The sequence below is a fragment of the Octopus sinensis genome, unplaced genomic scaffold, assembly GCF_006345805.1.
Source record: "Octopus sinensis unplaced genomic scaffold, ASM634580v1 Contig15197, whole genome shotgun sequence".
Lineage (NCBI taxonomy): Eukaryota > Metazoa > Mollusca > Cephalopoda > Octopoda > Octopodidae > Octopus > Octopus sinensis.
In genome coordinates, this window is record NW_021833594.1 from 27,783 (window position 1) to 42,500 (window position 14,718).

At 32.4% G+C, this 14,718-nt stretch overlaps 1 protein-coding gene across 1 annotated transcript in view; it reads right to left on the reverse strand.

Moving 5' to 3' along the window:
* Positions 1 to 12,370: 12,370 nt before the first annotated feature.
* Positions 12,371 to 14,718, reverse strand: part of LOC115230289 (acetylcholine receptor subunit beta-like 1) — an 11,250-nt gene continuing 8,902 nt past the window's right edge. Inside the window, exon 3 of the mRNA XM_029800489.2 lies at positions 12,371 to 12,998. Coding sequence (XP_029656349.2) covers positions 12,813 to 12,998 — 186 coding nt within the window. The 3' untranslated portion in view covers positions 12,371 to 12,812. The remainder of the gene's footprint in view (positions 12,999 to 14,718) is intronic.

A 14,718-nucleotide genomic window follows, 5' to 3' on the forward strand; every position in this document is an offset into this window, starting at 1 on the left:
TTTATCATATTGGCAATGTTTCACAGCTGCACAATATAGACGGTGTTGTTTTAACCATAACAAGTCTAAACCCATGATAATTTACGACATTTTGAATGGAATCGTTGAACACTCGCCTCTCTGAATTTGAAACATCTTTGGTAACTACCATCTGAACCATTTCGGTTGAAGGTAATTTTTTTTTTTTTTTCGAAACAGAAATTGGACAAACCCACCTCATTCTCGCCGAACAGTGATCAAAATTGTTCTTCAAGTCTTTCTCTTTTTTCAATAATTTTAATTATTGTTTCATCCTTCGGAATTGTCTTCCTTGACTTTCTTGAGCAGAATTTAGTTATAAACATACAGATTCTATTACGGGCATAATTTTCAATATTTAAAATTTCCTGGCTGACAACATTACGTTGACACACACTTTACCCTTTCTTCTTTCTGCAGCAGGAGTCCCTTGGTATTTTCTTAAATGTCAACAGTATTGTCATGTATTCTTTATCATTCATAGATGTAATAGTAAAGGTATAAGAAACACGTTTATATATATATATATATATATTTATATATATATATATATAACGGGAAGCTTTATGAAAATAAACAAAAGACGAAGGCAGGTGGAATACAAACAAACAATTGTATATATATATATATATATATATAATATATGTATATATATAACATGTGAATAATCATTATAGTTATATATTCCTACACTGAATGTGTGTGTTTATTCATATATTCATGTACACACACACACACACATATCTTTTCTCCTTTATCTTTTACGTCTTTCAGTTATTAGACTGTGGCCATATATACATATATATGCATTTATACATTTTGGTATAATGCAGAATTCGGTAGACAAATAACTTTTAACATTTCAGGGAAATTTTTCGCCCGCCACTATAGATAAACATTTTCCTAAATCGAAAAAATACCATAAAATCTTTAATAGACACAATATCAGGTTAGCCTTCTCCACAAGCGATAACTTGGCACAAATTATAGCGGCGCATTATACTGGGAGACTATCTGAATTCTGAATTCCAGAACGCTATAAAGTATATAGACAGCAATAAAGTAAGTAAAAATGATAGTAATAGCAGTCCTCTTAAAGGTAACAACCATGAAGATAGAGCCAGAAAGATTAATAGCCATCCTAGAAGGATCCTGAATACTACAATTAAATACAGTTTCTGAGGAACGAACAGCCAAACGGAGGGGAGACAACTGTCACAATTCCTACAGAATCTAAGAAATAGAGGAGAGGCTCAGGGGCGATGGTTGTGGTAAGCGTGCTATTAATGACAGAGAATGACAAAGAGGCGGGAAGGCATGGAAAGTTGGTGGCTGGTGGAGACTGTAGGAGGGAGAAGGATAATGGGAAATGGTTCGCCGGGGTAGAAGGGAGGCAGGCAACTGAGATAGAGAAGTGATGGATGTTAGGGATGGAGTGTTGGGGAAAAAGGTAGACTGATCATAGAGGGCAGATATAGAAGTGGACAACCATTAACGAGACGTTTTTATACCAGTTCTGAGCTGGTGGACGGGTCTCCTAGAGGAGAGTAAGGTGCCAGATATACAAAATATATTATTTTATTTTTAGATTAGGTAGGCATAATTCGCCCCTGCTTTTCAATCTCAGTATTTAAGCTACGCATAATACTGCTGTGGTACACATGCTGCGTACATTCCTACAACAACGTTTTCTTTATACGCAATAATGGTGTGTTTACGTCCCCATAACTTTGCGGTTCAGTAAAAGAAATCGATAGAACAAGTACCAGGCTTTGAAATATGTTGGAACTGGAAAATATTCATTGGACTAAAATTCTTCAAGCCAGTGTCCCAGCGTGGCCGTCGTCTAATCACTGAAACAAGTAAAACTGCGACGTGCTAGGCTGGAAACGAACAATAATGTTTTGTCTGATGTTGATACGCACAACCATCACGTGATATCAAAAGGAGACACAGAAACACATACATACATACATACCAACCGACCAACCAACCAACCAGGCACATACTGTGAGTAATTACTCAGGGTAGGCAGTTGGTGACCTTTATGTAGCGAAACACAGACACATGATTGAGTTGGAGGCAGATTTATTTCTGCCTTTATAACACATAAAAGAAACGGTGTTGTAGGAATGTACGCAGCATGTGTACTACAACAGTACTAAGCGTAGCGTAAATACTGAGATGGAAAGGCTGGGCGTATTATGCCTCCCTAATCAACAAAAAAATTTTAAAATTTGCATTTTACGCATAGTAATCAGAGTAACCTTCATAATTTTATTGAATTGGGTACATACATACAGCAATTGTCTGAGCGAGGCACGCTTGCTCTTTTCCCTATTTTTTTCTCTTCTCATCAATTTTTTCCGTAGAAGAAAACACGCTCTAAACATTAAAAACTTTTTCCTGCTTTCTTGAGAACCTAATACACCCTGTTTTTTTTCTTTTTTTATTCCGCCAGTGTTTTCTTTTTTTTTTGTATTTTTTCATTTTTGCACAGCAGTTTGCAATGTTTTACCAAAAAGAAGAATTACAAATATCACTAAATGCGACCAGGGTGTAAGAAAACACCCACATTGCTAGAAATAAAACCTAAAACACTCTAATTCTGTAGTTAACGCACATGAATGTGAACATTTACACTAACAGAGACTATAATCGTCCGTAAAGTGCCGATCAAGAATTCTTAATACTGGTGCGTCAATTTCAACAATTTCCGTTGCCTCATCAGTTAAGCCAGCTCAACTTCACCTCTTTCTGGACTCACTTCGCCATTAGCATTTACACATAAACACACACATATATGGTGAAATATTGATTTCTCTGATCCTCAAACATTTCGAGGCGAATTGTCTCACCTAGTACAATTATACTAATGTGTCCATCTGTTCTAATTTAATTAAATTCTATGTCTATGTGCAGCTGAGGATTGCTCTGAATTTTAAATAGATGCAATGATTGCATTGTTCAATTAAATGAAGTTGCATGAAGCGATCGTACTGCATTACCTCTGGATATCCTTGTTGCTTATTTTGATTTGATATATATATGTATGTATCTATGTATGTATAACAGTATCAGAGTATCAACCAGACCTTCAGATGCTGTTATATACCGATAGTCACAATGCACTTCCGATTCTGTTTTTGTTGTATCATACTTTTCTATCTTCATCCAAATTACTGGACTAGATTGTTTTCCCATCATGGTGGAGACTTTCCAAATGGCCTTTTCCAATCTCTGTCATACCACTCGACAACTGCACAAGTCCACCTATTGTTTGTGATCCTTGCAATATGTCTGGCTCAATGGAACTTGTGCATTCAGCACTCTGTGACCACATCGTCCACGCCACTCCATTCTTAAATTATCTCATTTCTAGTGTGACCTCTTAGTTATGTTCCTTGCATGGATCTTTTCATGGCTGTTTGTTCTATCCACTTTGTAGTGGCCCAAGTCTCACCTGCATTTAAAAGCACAGGTAATACGATACTATTGAAAAATCTGAAACATATGGCATTGTCTAGCCTAAGTTCATCCTTAATTGAGTTAAATGCCTTCCATTCAGCCCTTATTCTCTTTGAAATTTCAGCATCCATACCTCAGCATATTTACTGTATGCCCTAAACAGAGGTACTCCCTTACCTTAGAAAACCTCCAGTTAGTTTCTTTTTTTTTTTTTTACTATCCTCAGTAGATCTTCACTGAGCATATAAATCCATGTTCACGTTATCTGTTCAGAGATAATGAATTTTAAAATTCTGTTAGCTTGCTTTCCTCGTTTTCAACACGGCATGTATGTATAGTGATGTGTATAGTGTGTGGTGATTGGTGCTTTAAAGTCTATTTCTCAGAATATTGGCATAGAAAGTTTTTCTTTTGCCCTTATTTATAATTGTGTGTGTGTGTGTATATATATATATATATATATATGTATGTATGAACAAACTTTCCTTTAAGTTTTAATTACTAATGAGCCACCTTTATTTATAATGTATTTTATATCTTATTTAATATATTTTATATCTTATTTTATATATATATCAAAGAAATATATAATTACTTCATGAATTTCATTAGCTTACAGCTGCATGTGCACATACCACTTTATATTAGACTAATGCTTGGTTCTATAGCATTGTATATTGAGTTCTATACACCAGGTACAAAAGGCCTAAGCGAAATGTATGTGTGTATATATATATATATATAGTCAATCTAGCTAAAACCAAAGTCCTAATAAGTAGGAAGGTAGACAAATCACAAATGCCTTCAGGTAGATGGCCCTACTCGATCTGTAGAAAAGATGTAGGTAAAAACTCTATAAGATGCACCAAGTGTAAGCTATGGACACATAAGTGGTGCAGCAATGTCAAAGGAAGGCTAACTAGGAAGATTGTTTTCGTATGTGGCAGATGCTCAGGAGCAATAAACACTGAAAATGCTCTGAGACCAACTTCTGCTACATTCCAGGGAGAAAAACTAGAAATAGTTGATAGCTTCCGCTACCTAGGTGACCAAGTCAGTAGCGGGGGCGGGTGTGCTGAAAGTGTAACTGCTAGAGTAAGAATAGCTTGGGCAAAGTTCAGAGAGCTCTTACCTATGCTGGTGACAAAAGGCCTCTCGCTCAGAGTAAAAGGCAGACTGTATGACGCGTGTGTACGAACAGCCATGCTACATGGCAGTGAAACATGGGCCGTGACTGCTGAGGATATGCATAAGCTCGCGAGGAATGAAGCCAGTATGCTCCGATGGATGTGCAATATCAGTGTTCATACTCGACAGAGTGTAAGTACCTTGAGAGAAAAGCTGGACCTAAGAAGCATCAGTTGTGGTGTGCAAGAGAGACGTTTGCGCTGGTATGGTCATGTGGCAAGAATGGATGAAGATAGCTGTGTGAAAAAGTGCCACACCCTAGTGGTTGAGGGAACCTGTGGAAGAGGCAGACCCAGGAAAACCTGGGACGAGGTGGTGAAGCACGACCTTTGAACTTTAGGTCTCACTGAGGAAATGACTAGAGACCGAGACCTTTGGAAGTATGTTGCGCATGAGAAGACCCGGCAGGACAAGTGAGACCATAACCCGTGGCCTCTACACGGGATGTAGCCAGTCCACTTATGCATACCGTTCCTTCTTAGGACACAAAACTCTACTTGTGAAGACCTGTTGAGGCAAGTGAGAATCAAAATCGATCAACATCAATGGAAATTGCAGCTGTGATACTAGTGCCGGTGACACGTAAGAGAACCATCCGAACGTGGCTGTTGCCAGCGCCACCCCGACTGGCCTCGTGCCGGTGGCACGTAAAAAGCACCATCCAATCATGGCCGTTTGCCAGACTCGTCTGGCACGTAAAAAGCACCCACTACACTCAGAGTGGTTGGTGTTAGGAAGGGTATCCAGCTGTAGAAACATTGCCAGATCAGACTGGGCCTGGTGCATCCTTCTGGCTTCCCAGATCCCCGGTCGAACCGTCCAACCCATGCTAGCATGGAAAGCGGACGCTAAACGATGATGATGATATATATCTTTTATATATATATATATATATGTATATATATATCATCGTCATCAATATATATATGTACACGTATATATATATATGTGTATATATATATATATACATCTACATAGATACATATACATATCCCCAGCAATTTTCAAGGCCCATCACACACATACACAGGATTATCATTGCTACTTCTGCTCTCTGAATGAATTTAATCTCATAACAAAGCAAATAGAGCTGTTTTAACACATGCAGCACACACACACTGTTGCATACACACACACACACACTGTCATATACACATATATAAAAATACTCACACGTACATTTACACACACTTAGACTCACGTGTGTATATATAAATACAAGGTTTGATAAAAACAGAAAATGTATCGCCACACATATGAATCCGATGCTTTCGGTCTCTTTCGAAGTGTTCCCCTTCTAAAGTCCCACAATTTATCCAACACATTGTTTCCATTGATGAGAGCATTCTTGGAACTTCATTTTGAAGATAGCAAGCAACCGACTTGTCACATTCTCTTAGACTTCCTTGACATCTTGTTGAAGGTCTTCCCCTGCAAATACTGAGCCTTGTTTTGGAGTTTTGTCACCTGCTTAAAATAGTTTCATAAAGATTTTGTCTTCCTTGACACAACGAAAGAGATTCTGTATGGTTGAAACTGAATATTCTTGTTTTTTAGAAGACCGTACTCTACACACTTTACTTCTATGCTTTGCTATAAACAAAGGAAGTGAGCAAAATGTGATAACTTAGTGTATATGGGCATCAGAGTTCAAAATCAATCTATCCAAAGTGGCTTCATTCTGGATATTTCACCAGAGCAAAAGTCCCAATAAGGCTGACTTAAGCATGTCAAGGAAATACAAGAGAACCTGCAGAAAAACAACCATATTTTCTTTAATAATGAGTAAAAAAATTGAAATCATGTTTTTGTTAAGTGTTTATTAGAGAATATACGTGTGTGAGTGTATACATAGGTATCATTTATGTGTGTATATATATATATATATGTGTGTATATATATATATACATACATATATATATGCTTTTATATTCATATGTGTTATATATATATAGATGCATATATATATATATATATGAGTATGTGTGAGTGCACATATATATAAATATGTATGTATATATATATATATATATATATATATATATAATATATATATATATATGATTGTATGTGTGTGTATATAAATGTTTATATATTATATAATAAATTGTATACTTAATATATGTGTGAGCGTATGTAAGTATATATATATGTATGTATGTATATATATACTGAATCTCATTAAATTGTAAATATGTCTGTATACCTGTGTAGTATGTATATGTATATATATTTATATACATACATATATACATCTATATATATATGTGTAAACACATACATTCATAGATATGTGTGGTTATATATGTACGTGTGTGTATATATATATTACACACAAGTATGTTTTTTCTATACATACATATATGTATCTATACATAAAGTATATATATCCATAAACAGACATATATATATATATATATACACACACAGAGGTATATATAAATGCATATACATATGCATCTATGATAATACCCATACATGTATACATATACTTATATAAACATACAAACGTATATGTAGACATATACACATTTGTGTGTGTGTGTGCATATATATATATATACATACATATATATATATATATATATATATACACATACATATATATATATATACGTACATATATACACACATATATATATACGTACATATATACACACATATATATATATACGTACATATATACACACATATATATATATATACACACACACATAAAATTCAAATACAAGTAAATTACCTTCAATCATACATACATATATATATACTTACAAACATACATTCATACATATATAGATATATATAAATTTAAGTATATATAAATGATGTCAGTGTGCGTATAAAAGTTCATATATACATACAATATTGCACATACATATAGTGTATATACATATACACACACACACACACACACATATAATAGAGTATATACACACACACATACAAACATGATACTTGAATTGCAGAGCCTTCAAGAAAGAACTCAAAGAAAATAAAAACCAAAACAACGTTACATAATGTACAGAAATAAGACTAAAAGTTATCTTTTCTTCTTCTTCTCCTTCTTCTTGGTAGCTGTCTTGTTGTTTTTGTTGTTGTTGTTGTTGTTAATAATAATACAATTCATATAGTTGTTGTTGTAGTTCTCAATGCTGAAGCAGTTTATTCAGCTTTTGCTTTTTTTTTAGTTTAGTTTACTATATATATATATATATAAATATATATATACATATATATATATATACATATATATATATATATATGTGTGTGTATATGTACATATGTGTATATGTTGCTTTCAGTTCTTTCAGCAAACTTTTTCCTTCACACTTCATAATTCCTTTCAGGGTTATTTAACAAATATTTTATACAAGAATACATACATGCATGCATACATATATATATATATATATATATATATATATATTATATATATAATATACATATGTTTGTGTGTGTGTATATATTTGTATGTAATTACAAACATATATGAGAATATATGTACATATATATATATAATAGATATATTAATCTATATATGTATACATAACAATATATATGTATATACATATCATATATAAACATATATATCTCTCTACACATATATCTACATATGTATGCATATGTGTGTATATATATATATATATATATATATGCCTATATATACACACACATGTATGTATATATATATAGATTTTTATCTGTATATGTAAGTACAAATACATGTATGTATATTTATATGCAATGTATTTATAAATATATCTCTATATACATATATATATCATTTATATATATATATATATATACATATCATATATAAACATATATATTTCTCTACACATATATCTACATATGTATGCATATATGCGTATGTGTGTGTATATATATATTTCTATACTCAGCCATAAACAACAGAGCAGATCCTACTGCTCCACATTCAACATTAAATCCAGAAAACAATTCTGATTCCCCCTCAGCAAAATATGCCTATATATATATACACACATACACACACACACATGTATGTATACATATATAGATGTATATCTGTATATGTAAATACAAATACTTGTATGTATATTTATATGCAATGTATATATATATTATATATATATATATATACATACACACACACACACATTTACACTTATGTATTTAAATACACATACATAGACACACACACAAGCACATATGCGTACATGCAACCCTATAGACGTATGACATATATGTATGTATAAGTTCAGTCTTCTGTGTATGGTGATATTCTCAATGTGATAAGAATTACAATTAGTATTATTATGAACATTTTTAATATTATTAATATCATTATTATTATTATTATTATTATTACTATTAATATTATTATCATCATCGTCATCATCATCATCATCCTCAACATCCTCATTACCATCATGATCATTGTCAGTCGTCAACATGATGGTCATTATAAACTTTTGATGTTTTACATTATTATTTATTGTTAAAAGCCCCAGGGTGGGGCAGGATGCAGGATGAAACAGTGAAAGGGAGGGGAGAACAAGGTCAGGGAGCTGTCGTGTCCCTATAGAATTCTATAGTTGCATAGGGTATCTGTAATAGGCCCCGTACTCATGTTTGCATGTACGTGTATATATAAATGTTTATGTATGTATGTATATATATATATATATATGTAAATATAGACTAATGCATCTATATCTTTGTGTGTATAAATATATTTATATATAGGTTTGGTGACACAAACAGGAAATCAGAACTCAAAACATGAGCATATGTTTTCTGATTATATATATGTGTATATATATATGTATATATATATATATATGTATATTTATATGTATGTATATATATAAATATATATTTGTATGTCATATATAGATTCATATGTGTATATATATATATATATTTATGTCATATATTGATTTATATATATATATATAATGTATACATACATATACATACATATATATATACATACATACAAACACATGTATGTATGTGTGTGTATATATATAATGTATATACATACATATAAACATATATATATATACATACATACATACATACACAAACACATGTATATATATATATATAATGTGTATATATATATTTATATACACACACACACATATATTTATATAAAGTATATTATGAGAAACCTTAAGCATTGACAACCAGTATAACACACACAACAGTATGGAAACACCATTGAATGTGTTGACTGAATGCCAAGAATAATTCTGGTATGTTAATTAACATAATTGCACATTTACTTCCGTGCACCTGAATTTGATGTCAAGACAGGAGGACATGTGTACAAAATTTAATAAGTCAGCTCATCTTCCAAGATGAACAGGATGAAGTTATGAAGGATTTAATTAGTAAGCTCTTTTCACAAGAGAGAATAAATGTGTGGGCAAATCAGATATGATTGTATGTTTTTGTAATGTTAAATGCTGAAATTTGGGCCATATGTGGCCCAAATATTCCATCCACTTTATTTTGTTTAAACTGTCCAGATCTGGTCTCTCTCATCTAGCCTGTAGTATCATTCTAAAAATAATCACGTCTATGAAATTTGAAACCTAGAAAGTAATATAAGATGAATTTTAAAAATTGTGAATAGATAGGTATTACATTTAACAAAGTAATCCGAAAGCTAATGGATTAATGAATAGGTGACTGTTAAACCTTGAATAAAGACAGAGAGAGAGAGAGAGAGAGCGACCTAAGAGAGAAATGACACTGATCAGTAATAAATCAGTGGTTTATAAGAATTATGATTGACATGTTGTAGAATTAGTTGTGGGAAGACAAAGGTATCGCAGGAAGGTTAGAATTGAGTGGAAGATAAAGGAGGAGAGAGAGAGAGAACGGGCAAGAATGAGATGGGAAGGAGAAAGAAGAAAATGAGAGATAGATAGACAGAAACAGATATATATATATGTATATATATGAGAGAGAAAATATGAATACAGAAGTGAAAATGGTTACCGAGAAGCTGACATAAATTTAGACACATTTCTATTGCTTCTTTTTGCTATTTTATATCCATTATTAACTTTCTCTCAGTTTTTGCTTGTTTTAGGCAGAAACGATAAATATTAACAGAATTTTGTAGAGTTTCTGTTCTTCTGCTCTGACACCAAACTCAGGTATTCTGAAGCGAGTTATTCTGGTAATGTCTTGAAATAGTTTATAACACTTATCCATACATAAATTTTCTACCATTTCATCGTACTGCTACACTGCGAAATTCTATCCATATGTGTCTGTATATGTATGTATGCATATATATATATATATATATATATTGTACCCATAAACGCATATACACACATACATTTATATACTATATACACATATATAAATGTACATATATAGAAACACATATATATAAGCGTTTGTGTGTGTATATACAATATACATATCTGTATATATGTGTACATATATATATATATATATATATATACATATATGAAAGTATACATACACAGACATGCATAAACATATACATATATCTATGCATATGTATATACATATATATATATGTATATATGTACATATATCTATGTGTGTGTATGTATATATATGTATATATATATATATATATACACACATACATACAAGTGTATGCGTGCGCATGCATAAATTCTGCCTTGTTTCCTCTAATCTGTCATGTAGTGATCATTATCTTGTTTTTTCTTTCAGGATTTTTCCTCATCTTTTTCATGATGGAATTTCATGCTTCTTTTTCTTTTCTTTTTTTCATTTCTCTTGTTCGTTAATTTTCACATATCGCAGCTACTATTATTATTAATATTGGTATTATTATTATGCTAATTGATATTATGCTAATTAATGTTATCATAAGAGTTATATGCATGCATATGTGTGTGTAGAGAGATAGATAGATAGATAAATAAAGAGGTACAGATAGATATAAATTTGTGATCGAGTGCATATATATCTATATATATACATGTACGACCCTTAAACGATTAAAGGTCCTTGACACAATTATACATGTTTGTGTATGTATATATATATATACATACATACATACATATATATGCATATACATATGCACACATATACATATGCACACATGTATGTATACATAATGTATACCTGTTTATATATGTATTTATATATGCATTTATATATGCATATACATATGCACACATGTATATATACATGACGTATACCTATTTATATATGTATTTATATATGCATTTATATGTATTTATATTTATATTTCTATAGATAACACCATTTAATACCATGTTTCATGCTAGTGTGGGTTATATGTATATATGTTGTGTAGATATGTGTGCATATTTATATATATACACACACATATATATATATATATATATATATATATTTATGCATACATAGACATACAAAGACGTAAGCATGTTTGCATGCTTAAATGTATATATATATAGATGTGCACACACATCATATACATATATTTTTGTAATTTATTTATGTATCAATAACTATATTATAGTTTGTCAATGTCTTCTGTCCTGATCATACTCCAAACTGACCTTGTTCTAATTATGAATTCCACTTAAATTTTATTAATTGTGTAAATGTCAGTAACGAAGAAAAAGTCTTCGAATAGTTTCAACAATGACAAAAAAAAAGTATATATTTTTTTTTGTTTGCTGATTTTGTTATGTGGTAATTTTTTGTTACCTTTTTGGGTTTTTTTTTTTTTTTGCCTTCGTTAATTTGTCCGTTGTTTTATTTTATTAAATACTGTCTCCTCACTTAATTCTGTTATTTGTTATTAATTTTCTGCAATTTTTCGTAGCCAAAATCATGTAGAAATTCAAAAAAAAAAAAAAGGGTCTGTTTAAAAAAATTAAAAAAAGTATTAATAATTAATTAAAACAATGGAAGTTATTGTTTTTGCTTGTATTATATCTAGCATCATCATCAACACTCTTCACCAATCCTTCACAGATTTCTACTTATAAATTTCTTTTTTTATTTATATATTATTCTTTTTTGCTTTTTCCTGTTCTGTTTTCCTCATCTTTTTTGAAATTCTTTTTTCCTCTCTCTGTCTCTGCGTATTTCTTGTTTTTCTTTTTTTATTCCAGACTTTTCTTCTTTTGTCTTCTTCATGCGGGAGTGTTCCTTGCATTTTCTTTCATGATCGCTTTGATGATGGCGTCTTGATCAACATACTCGAATATGTGTGGAGCATTCATTAGAATGCCAACAGTTCCACCGAATGTCACTGCTAGAAAGATATATAATAGCAGACGATCCAAGACCATGGCAATGTACTTCCAGTCATCTAATACCTGAAAGATAAATGGGAAACAGAAGGTAAGAAGGAGAAAATGACTTACATGTACATAAATATGTATAACTGCATATATATATATAACGAATCTGGCCCCCGTGCCGGTGGCACGTAAAAAGCACCATCCATCCGTGGCCGTTTGCCAGCCTTGCCTTGCCCCTGTGCCGGTGGCACGTAAAAAGCACCATCCATCCATGGCCGTTTGCCAGCCTTGCCTTGCCCCTGTGCTGGTGGCACGTAAAAAGCACCATCCGTCCGTGGCCGTTTGCCAGCTCCGTCTGGCACATGTGCGGGTGGCACCCAATACATTCACGGAGTGGTTGGCATTAGGAAGGGCATCCAGCCATAGAAACACTGCCAGATCAGACTGGGCCTGATGCAGCCTTCTGGCTTCACAGACCCCAGTTGAACCATCCAACCCATGCTAGCATGGAAAGCGGACGCTAAACGATGATGATGATGATGAAATCTCTGAACGAGGTATATTGCTTGTTGACACTTTTTCAAGATACTGGAAAAAGGATATATGTATTTGCATTGAGACCCTTCCATCGAAAACAGTGATTGTCGTGCGCTGATGATGGGTCAATACCTAGAAACTGCAGTCCGTGCGTATCACTTAGGTTGACGAGGGAAGGATAACTTCCCTTTGCAAATACCGATAGGGCATAGAAAGTGTGTCAATAGCCAGCTGGAGAAGATGTTCTCCTGGGGCTACAAGCTACAGTTACATCCACCCTTAGTGGTTAGCCATATTTAGATGGCAAATATACTTCACATATATATATATACAGATATATATATATATATATATACACACACATATATATATATATATATAGGCAATAATTTAGCTCTGCATTGGCAAGACTTGAAAAAATATAGAAAAGAGTGAAAAGGATACAGTGAACATGCCATAAGGAGTGGACTATCCAACATTTCAGATGTAAACCTTCGTTAGGGGACAAAGAACAAGAGAAGAAAAAAAGAAAAAAGTCAAATAGAATTTACATCCTCTAAGCTTAAAAAACTGGCTACAACTCAAGCTGAGAGGATGTAAACTCTGTTGACTTCTTTTTCTTTTCTGTTTTCCCTGCCCCCTGACAAAGGATTGAATCCGAAACGTTGGATATTCCACTCCTCATAGTAAGTTCACTGGAAAAAGTATGTATATTTGCATTGAGAACCACTACCCATTACCAACCAGTGGTTGTCACATGCTGATGATGGGTCAGTACCCAGAAACTCGGTTCCATGTGTACCATGTCAGGCTGGAGATGGGAACGATGAATTCTGATAGGGCACAGATAGTGTGTCAATAGCCAGCTGGAGGAGATGTCTTCCTGGGGCTACAAGCTACAGTAGCATTGACCCTTAAGGGTTAGCCACATTTAGGTGACAAATATATTTCACTATGTGTGTGTGTGTATATATATAATTATTATTTGAGAGAATATTAATCCTAACTTACAGGGAAAAAATTCAAATTAGAATTATTCTATTTATTATATACGTTTTTATTATTTTTTTGCAATTTACTTAATCATTGGTATTTTATTGTTATTTTAATTTTAATATTTCTATTATATGTAATTTTCTAGATGGTGTAATTTAATTGTTCATTTTGAATTGATAAAAGGTGGTTCTTTCAAATTTATATATAAACATATATACATACACACACACAAACACATGCTCAATTATAAAACACAGGCATG